Genomic DNA, 22,066 nt, shown 5'->3' on the forward strand with positions numbered 1-22,066 from the left:
TGTGTCCTCTGGTCCAACTGAACCGATCATTGACTGGAAATGGTCATATTAGGCTACTTGGAGGCCGTTTGCAGCCATATGTTATGGGTGACAATGCTCTCTGTCATTGGGCCACAATTGTTCGCGATTGGTTTGAAGAACATTCCGGACAATTCGAGCGAATGATTTGGCCACCCACATCGCCCGACACGAATCCCTTCGAACATTTATGGTACATAATAGGGAGGTCAGTTCGTGCACAAAATCCTGCAGCGGCAACACTTCCGCAATTGTAAACTGCTTTGGATGCAACATGGCTTAATATTTCTGCAGAGGACTTCAACGACATGTTGAGTTCATGACATTCCGAGTTGCTGCGGTACGTCAGGCTAAAAGAGGTTCGACACGATGTTACGAGGTATCCCACGATTTTTGTCACCTCACTGTCTTTTCATGTGTTTAAAGGTTCTTTTCCTTCTATTCAGACGTGACTTCCATTGTTCAGTGAGTAAGTTAGCTTTACATGTATGTGGTACAAAAACAATTTTTCATTAGTTCATCTTTACGGTAGGCATATTGACTGTATCACATTATCGTTTATTTAAATGTGCTCAGGATTTCCTGATGCATCTGGAATTATTCTTAAATGATTCAAATGGCTCCGAGCACTATGGGACTTAACATCTATGGCCATCAGTCCCCTAGAACTTAGAACTACGTAAACCTAACTAACCTAAGGACATCACACAACACCCAGTCATGGAATTATTCTTAGTTCTTTTCTTGTTTATATAGCGGTTCGAAAATGGTTCAAATGGCTCTGAGCACTATGGGACTTAACTGTTGTGCTCATCAGTCCCCTAGAACTTAGAACTACTTAAACCTAACTAACCTAAGGACATCACAAACATCCATGCCCGAGGCAGGACTCGAACCTGCGATCGCAGCGGTCGCGCGGTTCCAGACTGTAGCGCCTAAAACCGCTCGGGCACTCCGGCCGGCTTATATGGCGGTCTTGCATGTCGCGTGATCATGTTCAGACAGTTATCATCTTTCCTGTGTTTCTGGGTGTAGACTGACTCTCAATACCCATAAGGTTGCCTTAAGAGTCCATGAGTTATATTCATACTCGTATCACCCATGAAATTCATGTCCAAATATGTGAGTACCTACGTGTGTTACTATTCATTTCTCTATCTGCACTTACTTGAAAGCCTCATCTTCAATAAGAATTCTGCCTTCAGCAGTAACGTTGTTCAGTGGGAAGCTAAACTGCAGTCAGCATAAACTTTTTCAAAATTTCAGTGAGCAGAAACTTTTCTTCCATCGATTGCATGCTTTACAGCTTGGAAGATAAATGGTGGTGCGCAGATTTGGGCACCGTTTGCTGCTTATCAGATTGTGTTTCGATGTGGTTGTTATACATTTCAGGTTTTGTGTGGAAAGGTGTTAGGCTATCTGATGGAACCACGCACGCTCATTAAACATTATCTACGTATACGATTAATCAATTACACGTTCTCTGGATCAGATTATGATATTGCTAGAAGTGACTGTTTCACTCAAGTATTGATTTGTGCCCCGCATTTGTTTCTTTTACTCAAAGAAAACACTCGATACTCTTGAATATGTTCATGAAATTTGGTCAGATTGTGTTATAAATTATTTGTTTGGTTAAAGTTTTATGTAAAGAGGGGAACATATTCAGGACATTTTTCGGATGACACGCTTTCTTCGGGTGATTACAAAAAAGAGTAGGTGACTTACAATGATAATAGCACCTTTGCTTATGACCTCTAGGATTCCTGAGCCTGCAGAACGACGACATCCCTGGCAATGCGGGCCTCAAGGACCAAGTCATGGCCCTGCAATGGGTGCAGCGCAACATTGCCGCCTTCGGCGGCGACCCGGACAAGGTCACTGTTTTTGGGGAGAGCGCAGGTGGAGCCTCCACGTCACACATGCTCCTCTCGCCGGCGGCCAAAGGTAAGTGCATCTCCTCATCCGCATATACGTTCAAGACAGTTGTTGGAGTTCTGTTGTATGTGGCTAATTGACAGCTGGAAAACTCAGTTCCTACCTGTGTTCTCTATGTAAGCGTCACCCCTTGACAACATACCAGTTTTGCTTGTAGTGCTTAGCTCATTTTAACCATACCGCCCGAAACGATATATAGAAAACCTTGCGGGATGTAAGGTCGTGATCCATGAAACTCTTCAGCTCCTAACGTTTCGTCCAGTGCTTCGCTGGACATCTTCAGAGGGGTGTTTCTCCTCCGGTGGGTTTCATGGATCACGACCTTACATCCCGCAAGGTTTACCAGAAGATATGTCATCCGGTCGTGAAAGCCTTCATACTATGATATATAGAAAGTTGCAAGAATCGCTATACCATGTCTGGCTTGTAAGCCTATTACCATTCTCAACTGAATATTTAAAATGCGAATTTAATTGCAAATTACTCCAAATAATGAGTATGTTACAACGTTTAAGAAATATTTGAGAACAAGAAGTACTACATATTTTTATTTACCGCAGCTTTTGTATCGCTGGCCCTTACACAAGTTCATTGTATGCAGATGATTTGGAGTTTCTATTATTGTCCCAATCTGATCTCGATTTTAGGATGTTGCAAATGTACCTGACGATTTTTTCCTTATACGAGTACATTATTTCCTTCAGTTTCCCCAAATACATTGTTTATTTGTTTCCAATTAAAACTGTGTGCCCGACCGAGACTTGAACTCGGGACCTTTGCCCTTCGCGGGCAAGCGCTCTACCATCTTTTTTTTTAAAATCTCATTTTGTTATTTATTGTTCGTTCCATTTGTTCGGGGCGGACGTCCCATGACACCCTTTCAAGTTCGTCGTTGATCTATTTACTCAGTTTTGTTATTACAGAGGGCTTCTAACCCTCTGACCGAACACGCTGAGCTATCGTGCCGGCAACCATCTGAGCTACCGAAGCACGACTCACGCCCGCTCTTCACAGCTTTACTTCTGCCAGTATCTCGTCTCCTACCTTCCAAACTTTACAGAAGCACTCCTGCGAACCTTGCAGAACTAGCACTCCTGAAAGAAAGGATACTGCGGAGACATGGCTTAGCAACAGCCCGGGGGATGTTTCCAGAATGAAATTTTCTCTCTGCAGCGGAGTGTGCGCTGATATGAAACTTCATTCATTCTGGAAACATCCCCCAGGCTGTGGCTAAGCCATGTCTCCGCAGTATCCTGTCTTTCAGGAGTGCTAGTTTTGCAAGGTTCGCAGGAGAGCTTCTGTAAAGTTTGGAAGGTAGGAGACGAGATACTGGCAGAAGTAAAGCTGTGAGGACCCAGCGTGAGTCGTGCTTCGGTAGCTCAGATGGTAGAGCACTTTCCCGCGAAAGGCAAAGGTCCCGAGTTCGAGTCTCGGTCGGGCACACAGTTTTAATCTGCCAGGAAGTTTCATATCTGTATATGATTATACGATTCAAAGATCCACATCGATGGTTTAGAAAAAAAAATCCAATTAACAATTGAGCTATAATTCGAATTTTAGTATGTTGATAACATGTTTTCAGATGTGCAAGCATTAATTTTGTTGAAACGAAGCAACCTTTTCAGAATTTCAAAAATGGCAAATGGATCTGAGCACTAAGGGACTCAACTTCTGAGGTCATTAGTCCCCTAGAAAATGGTTTAAATGGCTCTGAGCACTATGGGACTCAACTGCTGTGGTCATAAGTCCCCTGGAACTTAGAGCTACTTAAACCTAACTAACCTAACGACATCACACACAGCCATGCCCGAGGCAGGATTCGTACCTGCGACCGTAGCGGTCGTGCGGTTCCAGACTGTAGCGCCTTTAACCGCTCGGCCACTCCGGCCGGCAGTCCCCTAGAACTTAGAACTAGTTAAACCTAATTAACCTAAGGACATCACACTCATCCATGCCCGAGGCAGGACTCGAACCTGCGACCGTAGCGGTCTCGCGGTTCCAGACTGCAGCGCCTAGAACCGCACGGCCACTTTCTATAAACTGATGATTATATCCAGAAATTATTATAGAGCTTATTTGAATGTGGCAGAAACATATTCACAAGCGTTATTTTGTAAAAAATAAAATAAAATAAAATGCCTTCCAGAAGGAAGATAAAATAATCTGACTGAATCCCATGTCAGATATAAAGGTCAATGGAAGGGATTACCAGTCTGCCTTCGGCAGGGCAACAGAGCGGACGCGTACGTGTTGACTTCGTGCGGCGCGCGAGCTCGCCTTGTTTACATTCTGACGGCCGTTGCTTAAGTGCCGGCTTACCTTGTACGATCCATGGCGAACCGTTACCGTAAATCAACACTCCGATTTACTATCTGCAACGATTATGCCCGACCCAAAGCACTCGAGGTGGAGCGTTTTCTGGCTGGCTCTGTGCACTATGGGACGTAACATCTGTGGTCATCAGTCCCCTATAACTTAGAACTACTTAAACCTAACTAACCTAAGGACATCACACACATCCATGCCCGAGGCAGGATTCGAACCTGCGACCGTAGTAGTCGCGCGGTTCCAGACTAAGCGCCTGAACCGCTAGACCACCGCGGCCGGCGGAGCGTTTTCTGCGAGAGGAAGTGAAGATTCCGGCGACCGATACTATCGGCATACATTTGTCCATCGTGAGCAGCACGGTCTGTGTGAAAATCATTAACGACGCGGCGTGCGAACGCATACTACGTGAGACCAAACAGGGGCTCCGCTTCTGTCACGCTGATAGCAACGTGGGGGAGGTAACCGTCGACCACGCAGGCTTAGGTATGCGAACGATACGCATTTTCGAATTGCCATTCGAACTTCCTGCTGAGGAAGTCGTCGCGGCACTACGCCCATACGGCACGGTCCATGGCCACATTGCGGAGAAGTGGACACAGTTTCGGACGTATCCTGTCCTAAACGCGGTCCGACAGGTCACCATTGATCTCCGAAGCCACGTCCCGTCTTACTTACAGATCGGCGGATGCCGCGCAATAATTATATACGACGGCCAGCCTCGGACCTGTTCCGGGTGCGGCAAAGAAGGCCACCTTAGATCCAAATGCCTACAACGGCGTATTACGCAACTTCCAGCTGCCGAAGAACCACACACGTCGCAACCTACAGTGCTACCGGTGACCTATGCCGCTGCTCTAGCTTCTCCTACGACTTTGCAACGTCGCCCGGTCACCACAAACGACGCCACCAACGAGCCCGACAAGACACCGACGGAGAGCGCCTCGGACGACCCGCCGCCTCGGCCGGCCATCGACGCCGCTCCGAAGATGCCGGCGCAACCAGACGCTGACCCTGACCTCGGAAACACGATAGAGATCGACTCGCTCATCGTTCCTACAGCGGCCTTTCTGCCAGAACGACGCGACTCTCTTCCGTCGTCGGACACGGAGGGTCGCACAAGGAAACAACGTACTCCGAGACGTCGCAAGCGAAGACGTCGCACCGTTTCCGGCCAAGAGGAGACGTTACAAGCCGGGGAGGACGTAACCGTCGACCAGCACGAGGCCTCAGATCCCGCTACTGCTGACGAAGACGTAATGAGCGCGGAGACATCTATCGGTGTGCCTGCGCCCCATGCTGACGCTGAACTAAATCATGAACGTATCACAGGCGACACTACACCATGCACAATTATGACATCTTCTGCAGACAAAATGGATGATACACCAGTTTCCGCTTCCACGGCGTGGCACGAGGAGGAGGTCAAGGAGCAGGACCCGTTACGGGACCCTGCGCCGTCACGGCCGCACCACTAATCATACTCTCCCCAGACTCCCCTGCGGGCCAGCGGGATAACGTTCCACTGCGACGCCCACACCCTTGCGCGGGCGGTGGAGTGGACCAGCCTCCAGCAATCCGACACCAGGCCTACCGGATAGCAACCATCAACACCAACAACATCGGTTCCAGGGTGAAAATCCGCCTTATGCAGGAGATGTTCTGGGCTTCGGATATTAATTTCGCCCTTCTGCAGGAAGTTCATGTGGCTAGTCTCCCGGATATCAATGGCTATAACGCCCACGCCTCCGCGAGTGATCCTATGGGCCGCGGGGTGGCCATCTTCGTCCGCCACGGGATTTCTGTGACCGATGTCGCCTTCCTTCCATCAGCTCGGGGCATGGCACTCACTGCCATGGGGACACGCATAATTAATGTCTACGCTCCCTCAGGCACCGACCGACGGCATGAAAGAACCCAGTTTTATTCCGAGGAAATCGCTCCCCTGTTTTTAGGGCGTTATGACCATTGCCTACTAGGAGGTGATTTTAACTGCGTTCTGCATCCTAAAGATCAGATTCCCCACTATACTACATGCCAGGAGCTACGTATAGTGGTGCGAGACCTCCTGCTTCACGATACCTGGGAAGTTCAACACGGCGGCCTTCTTGGCCATACCTTTCTTACAAGTCATTCCGCAAGCCGACTAGACAGGATATATGTCTCACAAACTCTTAGATCTGCGATACGGGGCGCCGAGCGCTGGCCGCTGGCCTTTTCCGACCATTGCGCTTACATCTGTACGGTCCTCCTTCCGCCGCAATCAGTATGGCGCAGCCGTGCGCCATGGAAACTCATTACCTCACACTTGCATGACCTGGCGTGTCGCCAACAAGTCACTGAAACGTGGACAACCTGCGAACGACGCCTTCCCCGCTACCACTCGACATTGACATGGTGGTTGGACTGCGCCAAGCCGGCGATCCGGAGGACACTGATGAGATACGGGAAGGACATGGCCGACTGGCATCGCACCACTGTTGACTTGTATTACGCGATTCTCCGAGATCTGGATGCTCAACCGCCAACCCCGGGCAACCAGTTGGAACGGCAAAGAACTAAGGCGAAGATAATTGCGCTGGCACGCCGGAAACTGCAAGGGGTCGTGATACGGAAGCGGCGCCACGATCACGTGGATTTAGAAATTCCTTCCATGCCTGATATAGTGTCCGACAAACGAAGGCGTCGTCGGCAGATCATCAGCACTCTGACCACGCCTCATGGAACGCAGGTGACCACTCAGAATGACATCGTCCACGCATTCGTCGAGCACTACCGTCGTACTTATAGTGATGAAGACGCTGAAACTGCAGCAGACGACTCCATTTTGCATTACGTCACGCGCACCCTCCCCCACACGGAGGCGGATGCTTTGACAGTGGCGGTCACGCTAGACGAAGTCAACAACGCCCGGCATTGACGGCTTCCCGACTGAGTTTTACCGTACCTTTCGGGACCTCATGGCACCACGGTGGACGACTATGTATCGAGAACTGATGACATCTGACCAAGTAATCCCACCCGCCTTTGCTGAGGGCATCATTATACCAGTCCACAAACCAGCCCGTGGTTCGATGGTCACGAGTTACAGACCGCTCACCCTACTCAATGCCGATTACAAGATTTCCGCGCGCTTACTGGCAGTGCGGCTCCGAACTACACTCCCTCATATCCTCTCGCCAGAGCAAACGACGCCTGGCGGACAGGTTAACATACAGACAGCCACAGGGGAATGCCGCGACTTAATTACGATAGCGGCGGCCTGCAGACTCCGGGCAGCGGTCGTCGCTATAGACTTCGACAGCGCCTTCGATAAAGTGCGTCATCGTTTCCTGTTTTCGGTGGCAGCCCGAATGGGCATCCCCCCACCGTTTCTCGACGTCATCCGACGTCTTTACGACAGTGCCAGTTCACATGTCCAAGTCAATGGACGTTTAGCAGGGCCGGTACCTACCTGCCGTTCGATACGGCAGGTGTGCCCCCTCTCTACCCTCCTGTATGCCATTGCCCTTGAGCCCCTTATTGGTGGCTTGACGACCAAGCTCTCCGGCCTCACCCTACGCCAACACACTTTTCGCTGTCTGGCATATACTGATGACTTCCTCCTCCTCACTCGCTCCGGCTCTGATATTCGGGAAGTCCTCGAATTGATTACCCGTTATGGGGCTGCCGCTGCCAGTGCCATGAATGTCACCAAATCTTCCGCAATGCACATTGGACGAGGCCTCCAGGAGGGTGAAGTGGCACCCCTGCCGCTTGTGCGGACTTTCCGGTACCTGGGCATTACCTTTACCGCCGCGGTCACACGCACAGCGGCAACGAATTTCCATCGCCTTTTACACGTCATCCGGAACGACGTCCACCAGAACCTCTTGCGCCGCCAGGACACACTTCAACGGGTTGAGTTTATTAATCTTTATGTGGCATCAAAATTGGTTCACATCGCGCAAGTTCTCCCTCTGCCAACTGCAATTGGGCGCAACCTTCAGGCGGCTTTTGGCTATTATCTCACGGCTAGTTCAATGTTTAAAGTCCGTTATGAGACACTTACCCTGCCCTCACGGTATGGTGGCGTCAGGCTCGTCAATGTCCGTATGCGAAAACAGTGTATGCGCCAGGGTACATCTCTAACACGCAGCTTGCTTGAGGTCCTCCTACCTTCTTCCACCTCACCACCGGTGTCTGTCGGCCATATCGTGCCTTATTTGTCCCATATTTCGACCTTTTTCGTCGACTACAGTTACATACATACCAGTCTCCCAGATACACGCCCACCTAGGACTAAGGATTTTTACAGCCTGTTGCTGCACTGTGTTCCCCGGAATGTGATGGAGACCAAACATCCCTCCTTCCAGTGGCCCATAGTGTGGACTACCGTCCACCAGCCCTTCCTCCCTACGAACGTCCGGGCACTGTGGTATCACATAGTCAACAAGAAATTTGCCACGAAGCAGCGCCTGCACAACATTGGCTTGTCAGAATCCCCTCTTTGTCTCCTTTGCCAGCAACTGGACACTGATGAACACCGTCTACCATGCGCCTCATCGCAAGATGTATGGCGCTTCGTGCAGCAAATCATTGCCTGCTCTCTCCGGGTGCCACCAGACACAATCGAACCTCGAATGTTTCTATACCCGGAGGACCGACATTTTCCCGCCGCCAAATGTCATGCTATTACGTGGGTCAAAGGGTGGGCGGTCGCTTATCTCTTTCATGAGGGACCTAAATCCCGCCTCGACTTCTAGACCTATTTACGAACAGCCCATGCAGCTCTCGAAAACACGCCACGTTACCGAACATTATTTGCCAACTATCTTCGAGCGGTCTTTGTTAGACCTCCACTGAGCTGGGGGGCTGCCTGGCTCAGAGGGCACCCACCCCTCCTCCTCCGGCGGTGTCTGAGTTTCAACCGCCTAAGATCTATTCTACTTCTGACCTCCGCGGATGGGCGAGCGCGTCGCAGATTGCGCGGATTTTATTTCTTTTTGCTTTTCCTTTTTCCTTTCTTTTTCTTTAACCAGAATTTATATTTCTTTTCCCTTTCGCCGATGTGTTCCCATAATTTCATGATATTAGTGAATCTTACAAAAACAAAAAAAACAAAAAAAAAACAAAAAAAAGCGAATTGGATAACGTCACTGAGCCGTATGACGCAGAATCTTTAGGTAGTGGTTCGCGACTCGACACTTCCAAAAGCTTTTCTAACATTTGCGATTTTATTTAATATAAGTATATACCATAATATTTGATGTTATGTAAATATAAGTTCACCTTTTTTTTGTTGAAGGGTGACTGTTCGATTGGTTTAATCTACTTGTATAGCGATATTTTGCTCCTTTTTCTTTTACGCTTCGTAACTCACATGTTGCAAAAATTCTGCTAAAAAAAAAAAAAAAGATAAAGATGGTAGAGCACCTTCCCGCGAAAGGCAAAGGTCCCGAGTTCGAGTCTCGGTCGGGCACACAGTTTTAATCTGCCAGGAAGTTTCATATCTGTATGTGATTATACGATTCAAAGATCCACATCGATGGTTTCGAAAAAAAAAATTCCTTTTAAACAATTGAGCTATAATTCGAATTTTAGTATGTTGATAACATGTTTTCAGATGTGCAAGCATTAATTTTGTTGAAACGAAGTAGCCTTTTCGGAATTTCAAAAATGGCAAATGGATCTGAGCACTATGGGACTCAACTTCTGAGGTCATTAGTCCCCTAGAACTTGGAACTAGTTACACCTAACTAACCTAAGGACATGACACACATCCATGCCCGAGGCAGGACTCGAACCTGCGACCGTAGCGGTCTCGCGGTTCCAGACTGCAGCGCCTAGAACCGCACGGCCACTTCGGCCGGCAGAATTTCATAATTTCTGTAAACTGATGATTATATCCAGAAATTATTATACAGCTTATTTGAATGTGGCAGAAACACATTCACAAGCGTCATTTTGTAAAAAAAATAAAAAAAAATAAAATGCCTTCCAGAAGGAAGATAAAATAATCTGAATCCCATGTCGCATATAAAGGTCAATGGAAGTGATTACCGCCACCTCACGACAACAAATGAAAACCCAAACCCCACGGAACGAAATTCCATTGCGCAGACACATTATAGTCCTCATAAAATTCGTCCGAATGTGCTGTTCGGACAACTGTGAGTCTAACCGCTCCTAGAATAGCTTAATGTGCCGTGGAATGCATTTAAATTTTTGTATACACCTCAAAACTCTGCTAAAATCTTTATGCTATATCCATATAAATAATATAGATTTCAGCATGCACGAAACTACTTTTTTTATCAAAGCTATAGAACACAACCTAAACAAATACGCATTTTATTAGGTGCGATTTAATGTAAGCTTAATGCAACCCTCAAGGGTCTCAGATTATATAGAGGAACAAGATGAATTAACTTATCAAATTGCAGGGGGAGCACTCAATTTAATTTCTCGCGACAAATTCGAAACAGCTTTTCCTAACATACGGGAAGTTTTATATGTAGAACCGCAATGCTGAAAGTAATAAAACGGGTTCCTGGGAAACGCTGGTCAGCAAAGTTATCCACAGGAATCTAACAATTTGCGTTGTATATAACAAATCCCACATATTCACGTTCGTGTCAGCAGCTTCACACATCATATACACATGCATTCCTTTATAAAAATTATGATATTGAAATAATACCTCTTTGTCCTTTGTCAAATATCTGTTTCTCTATACAGTACCGTCCTCTGTTCATATCCTAGCACGTGACCCTAACTTCCCAAGTACATGTGTCAAATACCCATGAGGAGCGTTCCTTCAAAACTCGATAAACGCAAGACATACAGTTTTTCATAAAATGAGTTTTCTATTTTCACAAAGCTACAGAAGCTCGAGTATTTGAATTTTTACCTAGATCTTACTGTCATTAATAAAGTGCTGTAATGAAATATACTAGAATTTAATTTTATAGCAGTGTATTAAGAAGTGAATTTTTTTTTCAAAGTGCTTATAATTATTGCTGACATCACTTATGTTGCCTTCTTTAATTCTGTGTATTTTTTTCCACAGGTAATCTTTTTATGCACTGTTGTGTCATTATGCAGCTGCGTTCATATTTTTGGATATATTAACATACATAACATGTTCTTAAAATTTAAAGTTTTTGCTTTTATTGAAAGTACAAGCAAGAATAACAGAAACAGTAGCATAATACTATAATAGAAATGATATCTATGTTGTCTCCAACGAGGTGTAAAAAACGATTCTTTCCTTTTTTTTTGCTCCTTAGTGTAGATCATGATGCACAAATTGTATAACCATACTTGTCTACCATAGAAATCGTCACTGACTGATAGTTTTGGGATGGGGCTTCGCTGTATGTCAAAACAAATCTTAATGACAGTTGGATTATCTTCCTTCATTATATCATAAAACCACTTTACACCACTTGTATATAATCTGTGTTCAGTTAGTGGTCCAGTCTTCTTCTCCAGACTTGTTTCTGCTGTTATTCCCATTAAACCAATCTTAAAAGTGGAAGAGGTATCAGTACGAGGTGTCCCGAATGATATATTGAAATGTTTGTAAAATATATGCATATATTTCGGTAAGGAACATTGTTTCGGTCTTGAAAGTCTCCTCTCTTCACAGAATCTTTTGAACATTGTATTGAATATGAGATCTGCAGTTAAATAACTTCTCGTAGACTTCAATTCCATGGTGGCTCTCTCTGCATTTATATATTTTTTATATCATTCTTAATAGGAAAGTTGTGAAACTTCCTATGATCCTTTTATGTTGTGTTGCCTCCTATCCTTTCAAAAAAATTTTCAAATGTGTGTGAATTCCTAAGGGAACAAACTGCTGAGGTCATCGGTCCCTAGACTTAAACACAAACTAACTTATGCTAAGAACAACATACACACCCATGCCCGAAGGAGGACTCGAACCTCCGGTTGGAGGGACCGCGCAATCCGTGACATGGCGCCTCAAACCGCGCGGCGACTTCGTGCAGCCCTCTCCTTTCCTTTGAAAATCTTCCTCCTTCATGAAACCTGATTACTAGACAGTATAAACTGTCCTTTGACATGTCAGACACTAGTTGGAAAGCGACAGCACAAACAGGCACTACTTCACCACTCTTCTTTTTTAATGGTATACTTCACTATCACTGTTTTATTCCTTTTTGCATTCTATGTGTCCACTACCCTGCGCTGAGGCGAAGAAATATTAAGAAATTTTAACACAAACTTATCTTGATCCATTTTAGTTAATGATTTCCCGTGATGATGAAAGTTGGAAATAACTTCATAGCAGAGTTCAGTTGCTTTACATTCTTTCATTCCCTCAGCTTTTGGTGCCGAAATCTCAAATACATGATTCAATTTAATGATTGGTTACTTTTTACACTTTTTGTGTATTGTTTCAGGTCGATGTAAGCTTTTTTGAATCAGGATTTTCTCCCAGCATAGCGTACCTTGACCTGTACTCTGTTTGCAGAATCGCAAAAAACATCAACCATTTTGGTTTCGCTTGCAATACTTCTTTGTAGACGCACACGTGAGCGTCCAGTGAATACTTGTCTAAAAGTAAGCTGTAGGTGATCCGATGACAATAGAGTCTGGTTGCCGGTGAGTCCGCCGGTAAATATTGTTACATAAATGAGTAACATCGCTTAAAAATATATAAATGCAGAGAGTAGCCAGCATACTGTCTTATTGTTAACTTATTGCTGCGGAAAGACAGCCGAGACACTAGAGAGTAATTATACTGCATGTATCTACTTTAGCTATAAATGTAAGAATGCATACATGGTGTTTTGCTTAAACCTTATGAATTGGAGGGTTCACACACACAGCAGTTTTTGATTTTTGCTAAAACTTGGTTCAGAGGTTGATTATATCACAAAAACGCTTCTGAATTATGACACAGTTTATCGCAAGGGTATATGTAGATAATATATTCACTATGTAGTTGAAAAGTACAGGCCATTTGAGCTGTTACGTTCCATTTTAACATTCAAATACGTTAATACTTTAAACTACGCTTATTTCACCACTGATTTCACATTAATGTTCATAACAATAACAAGTAAGCAGGATAAAAAATTATCTTTAAGCTGAGTTACTCTGCTCGGTACTTCAATTAGCAACACTCAGAGCAGGGGAACAGCAATATGAATCGTGGACGGAATCAAAAAACAATATTTAACTCATTTTTATTGATCGTATTTGTGACTTGGTTGAAGTTGCACAGGTCTATCGAAGGCTACATTGGCTTGCAGAGCATGGTCACAACGTCACCAGATGCGTAGTGTTGATGCAGCAGCGATTGCCATCTTAGCTCTGTAATTACAATTTCATTGTTATCATATTAGTAATAACGGCTCCTACTATTGTACTGGATCCAGTGATAAGATACGCCTAGAAATTGATCCATCTCAACGTTTGGTAGCCACTATTGCATCCCAGCACAAGAATTCCCTCGCATGTTCGTACCGCAAGTGAGCAGCGACAAGCATGCCACACAACCCGAGCACAAGGACAGTCATCATTTAATCTTGTTATTATTTGGGGTATGGGTTTCAAAGCATGAATCTCATACCGGTAGGAGAATGATTGTTACCACTACAATATGCAACTTTTGTATCTATGTGAAACATGATGTTCCAGGATATCTGATGAGCGCAATGTCCGAAACGCGTAAGATTGAAATGATAAGGTCATCTTGCATCTAGTCCTTTACTAATGACTTTTTCATCAGTGACCTATTCATCATACTATCGGTCTGCACATACTAACGTCATTGCCCATTGACCCAGTGAGGTGCCGGCCGGTGTGGCCGTGCGGTTATAGGCGCTTCAGTCTGGAACCGCGTGACCGCTACGGTCGCAGGTTCGAATCCTGCCTAGGGCATGGATGTGTATGATGTCCTTAGGTTAGTTAGGTTTAAGTAGTTCTAAGTTCTAGGCGACTGATGACCTCAGATGTTAAGTCCCATAGTGCTCAGAGCCATTTGAACCATTTGAACCCAGTGAGGCAAATGTAATAACTACATGTCTTGTGTTGTTGTTGTTGTTGTTGTGGTGGTGTGGCCTTCAGTCAGAAGAAAGCTTTGATGCATCTCTTTACGCAACTCTATTTTGTTCAAGCCTCTTTCTCTCTGAATGACTGCTGCAATCTAAATCTTTCTCAGTCTGCATACTGCATTCATTTATTCGTCGCTCTCTACAATTTTTACGCGTCACACTTCCTTCCTGTACTAAATTGGTGATCCCTAGATGTCTCAAAATGTGTCTTATCAGCCGATCCCTTCTTCTATTTAGGTTGAGCCACAAAATTCTTTTCTCTCCAGTTGGACCAAGTACCTCTTGATTAGCTATGTGATGTACCGACCTTGTCTTCAGCATTCTTCTGTAGCACACCATTTAAAACTTTCTATTCTCGTCGTGTCTAAAGTGTTAATTACGCACGTTTCACTTCCACACACGGCTATACTCCAAATGCTTTCAGAAATAGAGTTAAATCTGTACTTGATGTTAACATATTTCTTTTCTTCAGAAAATCTTTCCTTGCCATTTAAAGTGTACATTTTACATCCTCTCTACTTCGGGTATCATCAGTTATGCTGCTGCCCAAATAACAAAACTCTTCTACTTCTTTAAGTGCCTCGTTTCCTACTCTAATTCCCTCAGCATCATCTGATTTAGCTCTCCTTCTTTGAAGACACTGTCCATTCCAGTCAGCTACTCTTCCGAGTCCTTTGTGGTCTGTGACAGATTAAAATATCGTCGACAAACCTCAGAGTTTGTATTTCTTCCCCCTATGCTTTAATTCTGTCTCCAAATTTTTCTTTTGTTTCCTTTCTGCTTGCCTCGTGTACGAACTGAATAATATTGACGATAGGCTACAACCCTGTCTCACACTCTTCTCAACCACTACTTGCCTTTCGTGGCTCTTGCCGCTTATAACAGCCGTCTGGTTACTGTGCGAGCTGTACAAAGCCATTCGCTCTCTGCTTATCACTCACAAGAAATGGCACACAGCGAACACGGCGTGGCATAGGAGTCGCAGTCGGCTTAAGCAGCATGTGGGCCAGGAATTCCCTAGCTTTACTCATAGTTGGCTGAAACAACTGTTTATGAGACTGCAAAACGAATAATGGGCTACATTTGATCAACAACAAGAAAATCTAATGCAGTAGAAGCGTCAAATCCAAAAACATTCAGTCCCGAGGAAGAATAATGTTACTTATGGCTCCACATCCTTATATTTTGCCGCCTTAATCGGTTGAGCCCTGAACATAATTCGTTGGCGACTAGCCCATAGAAAACGATTGTTTTGGTAACTATTTGTAACGGACGGCTAACCAGTTCATGATGCATAGCCAAACTCATCAACGAAGACGCAGCCGCAGTTCCAAGATGAAACGATGCTGAGCGTCCAAAAATAGACAATTGTAGCACAGGCTAATGATCCGTTTGCCAGATATGCGAGATTGGCGCGGAAAAACAAACTTTATTTAAATGGGCACACATACTCCATTTATGTTGGGTATGGCAACCGGGGCAAGCCCTACAATCTAAGGAACTACTCGACGCCAAGGGAGGGTGGCTGTTCCTGCCTACCGTACCTCCCCAGGAAATGCTCAGTTCCCGTGAGGGCTGGTCGAACGGCTGGGAAAACTGATTCGTGGTATCACTGATTAACCTGTTTAACAGGACGGCGGCGAGACCGCTTTTTAACAACGAAAGTAGACGCGTGCACGTCGGACCCCAGGGAAGGGGCCTTTCTGTGTCGTCTGACGACTTACTAAGGAAAGAATCACAATGTGCTTCCGCAACAAAAGATTCCTGGGCCGCCGCAGACTGCTTGTACGACCGTTAAAACTGTACCACATTAGATAGAGTCGAGGCAGACGACTCTAAGTCCTTCTCTCGAAACAACTTACCTGGAACTAATCGAATAATTACGTCGTGGATAATGGTATCCGTGTTAAAACACTCCATAGTACAATCAAACTTACGCTCTAAGACTGCCCTAAAACTCCGCTATCCATTCAACGTACGACTCGTTAACCCGTTTTTTTCAGTGATTTAACTTAAGTAGCACTGCCACAACATGCTATTTACACTCAAGGGGCGTAGTCAACACCGTAGACGACTCACGGCATTTTAATGAAGCGCAGACGAAACTTTTGCAACAAAGTATACAGAAATGAGCTGGAAGAAAGGCGGAGTGTACTCATATCTACAGAATCACAAACTTTCTTTACTTTGGAGTAGACAATAAAACGTTTCAGGTAGCTGTTCCAAGCTCCGTGCCTACATCGAAAGGTCCAAAAGCAGAGGGGGACGGAGGGTGCTGGAGTCGGTGGATGGCGCCTTTTGCCGCAGTTGCTGTCGAGGCGCCACTTGCACAAGCTCAGCATGCTGTTGCTGTAGTTGATGCTGCTGCTGTATCCGCAGCTGCTGCTGCTGCCATAATTCCGGAAACTGGTCGACCATGATGATGCGCTTGAGATAGGCTGGTCGCCCCTTTAGCGGCCCGGCCCAGCGTATAAAGTATGATTTCGCAATCTAGGAGGAAAGCGCCACACTGTGTCAACAGCGAGAGTTCTAAGAGTTCTTGGTTCTTGCTAAACCAAGCAAAACTGTACTTAAGCCAGAAACGTCAACAGAGCACTTCATATTTGAAAAGAGGGTGAAACGATATGTGGCAGAATATCAGCACGTCAGGCTTCTAAACTAGCAAACGTGCAACAGTCTTAAAATGACGGCCACATTAACATCGCTGTTCGGAAACCAGAGGGTCTTTCCAACAAACACGACGCTGGCACGCACTGTCAGCCGCCGCCGTAACCAGTTTCCTGACTTCCGGCACGTTTGATTCCGCAAAATTAGGTGCCATGGCATTATCAGCAGGAGCGGATACCAAATTTGAATACTCTTTTTAAATTTTACTGTGACTGAATTTTGTCATTATCTTACGTATCTTATAGACGCCACAGTCTGTGAGTATTCGAGTTTGTGTTTGTTACTCCTTCACGCTGAGATGGCTGGACGGATTTGGATGAACTTTGAAATGGAGATAGCTTGTAGCTCAAATTAAACTTGGGCTGCAATTGTGTATCAAACCTGTCAAAGGGGATGTGGGAGTTGGGGTGAGAAAGGATTGTAGCCCACGACGCGTGAACGCTCGTACTTTATTCATCCAGTACTTGAGAGCGGAAGCACATACTGACTTGCAACAAACTTTACACGTAAACTTTTTCCTCGCTGACAGCTGCCACAAAATGATGAAAGGATAAAAGCTTATCGCCTAACATTTTCGCTTTTCATGCAGTAAAACTGCGCATTTAGCATGACATATTAATTTATTACTCCTTTACTATTAATCGTATTCGCGACACATTTTTTTCACGCACTATTCACATATACCACTGAATTTACCAGCAAAATTATATCATTGTATAACACATAATACAGGAAATATGACGTCATGCCGCATCTTATGTGGCATATAAATTTATTACTTCTTTGCTACTAATTCCATTCGCAACACATTTCGCAGACAGTATCCACGTGAATATATCTACAAAAAGGTATGGCTGTACGACACACAATTCAGGAGATACGACGTCATAAACATCGAGCAGCGTGAAAGTGAAACTACCGGGGGAAATTTGCTACAGTTACAGGTCAAATATGTGTACACATACGTGTGAAATATGTTAAATATATGTGAAGTATATTGGACTTGAGAGGTACGACTGGGTTGATGCGGCCCGCCACGTTTTCCTCTCCTGTGCCAACCTCTTCATCTCAGAGTAGCACTTGCAACCTACGTCCTCAATTATTTGCTCGATGTATTCCAATCTCTGTCTTCCTCTACAGTTTTTGCCCTTTAAAACTCTCTCTAGTACCACAGAAGTCACTCCGTGATATCTTAACACATGTCCTAGCATCCTGTTCCTTCTCCCCGTCACTGTTCTCTACATATTCCTTTCCTCTCCGATTCTGCGCAGAACTTCGTCATTCCTTACAATATCAGTCCACCTAATTTTCAACATTCCTCTGTAGCACCACATCTCAAACGCTTCGATTTTCTTCTGTTCTGGTTTTCCCACAGCCCATGTTTAACTACCATACAATGTTATACTCCAGATGTACATTCTCAGAAATTTATACCTCAGATTGTGCCCTATGTTTGACACTAACAGACTTCTCTTGGTCTTTTTTCTAGGGCCTAGTTAAACAGTAATAGTGAGAGACCATCTCTTTGCCGAACACTGGAGTATTTACTTTTTATATATGTATCCTTTGCTGCAGGGTGAGCGCCAGTTCGCCATTGATTCCCACGTATTATCTGGAAGAAAATGTGATGATAGTGTTTCTATACCACTTGTGTAAGCACTTTCGACAGTAAAAGTTTGAGTCAGGCATGGAGGATTGTTTAGCATAATCGTTAAGGCAACTAATCGCGACGAGCAGATATTCGGGCTGGAATCCCAGATTCATGAAAATTTTGCATTGCATTTCGAAACAATTTGGTAGCGAGATGTGTTGCTTCTCCACAGGCCTGTTCAGTGGGGTGATCATCGAGAGCGGCCAGGCGTCCGCCAACTGGACGGTGGAGCCGGTGCCCCGAGAGAAGGCGTACCGTCTGGCGGAGGCGCTCGGCTTCCAGACTGAAAACCTCACAGCAGCAGAAGAGGACGAACGCCTCGCTGCCTTCCTAAGGGCAGCAAACCACGAAGACCTCACCGTCGACGACTCACGTGCCCTCTCTGATTTCGTGAGTTCGTTGCGACAGGGTGTTGCCTGCTGAACATTCGGCACTTTATTTTTTTCTCCCTGATGTCTTAACACACATGTCCTATCATCCTGTCCCTACTTCTGTTGTGTTTTCCATATATTCCTTTCTTCACCGAGTTTTCGCACAACTTCCACATTCTTCATCAGTCTATCTAATTTTTAATATCCTTATAGAGCACCACATCTCAAACGCTTGGATTTTATTCTGTTCTGGTTTCTCCACAGACCATGATTTACCAGCACATGGTGCTGTGCTCGAAACATACATTATCAACACTTCTTCCTCAGGCTAACGCCGATGTTTGATAATAGCAGAGTTCTCTTCTCCAGGTATTCCCTCTTTGCTAATATACTTTTTATGCCGTCCTTGCTTCGTCCGCCACGTGTTGCTTTACTTCCACGGTAACATGATTCCTTAACTTAGCCTACTTCCTATTTCACCAGTTTTGATCTTAAGTTTCTCACTAATCCCATTTCAACTAAACGTCATTATTTTCGTGTGTCTTCTGTTTACTCTCAATCCATATTTTGTACGCATAAGACTGTTCACTCTGTTCACTGCGTCTTGTAATTATTTTTTATTTTCGCTGAGGGTAACAATTTCATCAGCGAGTCTTATTATTTATGTCATCTCACCCTTGAGCTTTTATTTCCAGCGTTGCTTCTTCGATGTATAGATTGAACAGTACAGGCGAGAGACTACATCCATGTGTTAATTCGTTCTTGTTCTCCCATTTTTATTGTTCCCTTTTGGTCTTGGGAGTATTAGACATGTAAAACGAGCTCTTAGTCTAGACCTTGAAGGTCATAGGGATTTCGGACGGACACCGTGTCATCCTCTGCCATTTAGCGTCATGCGGGTGCGGCATGGAGTTTCATGTTGTCAGCATACTGCTGTTCCGGCCTTCTTGCCGACTTACCAGACGGAGGTGCTATTTCTCATTCAGACAGCTCCTCAGCTGGCATCATGACGTGGAGTACACTATGTATCAGTCCAGTTCTGTTCATTTGATATCACACTCTCAGGTTTTGGTTTTTGGGATCTTAATTTCTCCTCTTCGTCCAGCTATTATCCTTGTTCTTCTGTGATCTTAAGATTCTTCTGATTGTTTTCCCTTCTTATTGTCCAGTTCTTCTTGTTCACCTGTTTTATTTATTGTTAGTTATTCAGATCCGTATCATGCTTCCGGTTTAATTACTGTTGTGTAGCGTTTCTTATTTTTGCCACGAACGATTATGATGTGTTAGATTAGATTCAGTTTAAGTTCCATAGATCCAAAATTGAGATGATTATAGTGGGTGTGGAACATGTCAGAAAGTGTAACATAAAAGACATCAAACATTTGGATATAATACTTACTGCCTGCTCATTTGTCAGGAGCCTGTCAAAGTAGGTACAGTAAATGTGAAATGCTAATTTTTACAGAATTAATACACTGTCAGAATGAAACACTGTTATGCACTTTTAATAAATTTATCATACACAAAATATCTAATCTGGACTGGACCAAGTGCTGTCCAAAATAAATCTGGCAGACCTTTTTACTAAAGCTGGTCTAACAGTCCCTGTTAAGATATCTATCTACAGAGTAGAGAAACTGCCTGTCAAAAAGTCTTTTAAACTCCATGTACACCGTGCTATACTAGAAACCAAGTTTTTAATGGCTGCTGGCAATTTATTGAAAATGCATGTTTTTCACTAGTAGTTTGTTGTAGGTCTTTTTGTAGATTGTTCTTATTCAAAGTATTGATAGTATGTGCAGAGCTACTGGTTGGAAATAGGGATATATTATTCCCAACAAATTCTATTAAGCAAGAAATACACAGATAAGCAGATGTTAGAATACACAGTTCCTTGAACAACATTCTATATGATATTCTTGAATTTACATCACAAGTGATTATTATTACACTCTTTTGCACGCTAAAATCTTTTTCTCAGTTTGATGAGTGACCCAGAATATGATCGCATATGACATAACAAAATGAAAGTAAAGAAAGTATGCAAGTTTTTTATATTTATATGCCCTACATCTGACATCATTCTCGCTGTAAATACAGACTTGTTTAGGCGCTTCAGCAATTCTGTGGTATGCCTTTCCCAACTGAATTTATTATCGAGCAGCAGTCTCAGAAATATAACATTCTCATATTCTTCGATCTGCATGTCTTCATATGTTATACGTATGTGGGAAGGAAATCTGTTACAGGTTCTGAACTGCATAGAGTGGTTCCTTGCAATGTTTAATAACAACGAATTAGCTTTAAACCACTTATTATTGTCAGTGAGCATTTGAATAGCAGCCATTTCTAAATATATTCTTGACTTGCTACTTACTGCAATGTTCGTATCATCTACAAACAAAACAAACTTACCATCTAGCAATGTAACAGACGAGAGGTCATTAACGTCCACAAGAAAAAGCAACGGACGTGAGATGGAATCTTAAGGAACACCACACATAATTAATTTCCAAATAGATGAAGACTGGCTGCTTACTGCATAGCTATTTCGCAATAACACCCTTGGTTTCCTGTCTGTCAGATAAGACTCAAATCATTTCGCAACATTGCCAGTGAAAGCATAATATTCTAATTCACTTAAGAGAATACTGTGGTTCTCACAGTCAAAGGCTTCTGAACAGTCACTGAAAATGACAGTAGCCTCTAATTTATTACCTAATGAATTAAGTACATTCTCACTGTAAGTGTAAATAGATTTCTCTGTACCAGAATCCTTAAGGGACCCACCCTGTGACTAGGACAATATATTATTTTGTAGTCAGGGCTTAAGGAGATGCTGAACACAACGTTATCAAATATTTTTGAAAAATCTGGCAAAAGTGAAATTGGTCGATGGTTTGATGGTATCTCTTTATCTCCTTTCTTGTAAAGAGGTTCAACTTCAGCATATTTTAGCCTGCCTGGAAATGTTCCAATGATAAGAGACAGATTTCATAAATAAGATAGAATGGAACTCACATGAG

At 44.2% G+C, this 22,066-nt stretch overlaps 1 protein-coding gene across 1 annotated transcript in view; it reads left to right on the forward strand.

Annotated features, from left to right (window-relative positions):
• Positions 1 to 22,066, forward strand: part of LOC124622982 (venom carboxylesterase-6-like) — a 111,669-nt gene that overhangs the window by 27,612 nt on the left and 61,991 nt on the right. Inside the window, exons 4-5 of the mRNA XM_047148771.1 lie at positions 1,780 to 1,965; positions 18,842 to 19,059. Of these exons, the coding sequence (XP_047004727.1) occupies positions 1,780 to 1,965; positions 18,842 to 19,059 (404 nt within the window). The remainder of the gene's footprint in view (positions 1 to 1,779; positions 1,966 to 18,841; positions 19,060 to 22,066) is intronic.

The sequence above is a fragment of the Schistocerca americana genome, chromosome 7 (genome assembly GCF_021461395.2).
Source record: "Schistocerca americana isolate TAMUIC-IGC-003095 chromosome 7, iqSchAmer2.1, whole genome shotgun sequence".
Taxonomy (NCBI): domain Eukaryota; kingdom Metazoa; phylum Arthropoda; class Insecta; order Orthoptera; family Acrididae; genus Schistocerca; species Schistocerca americana.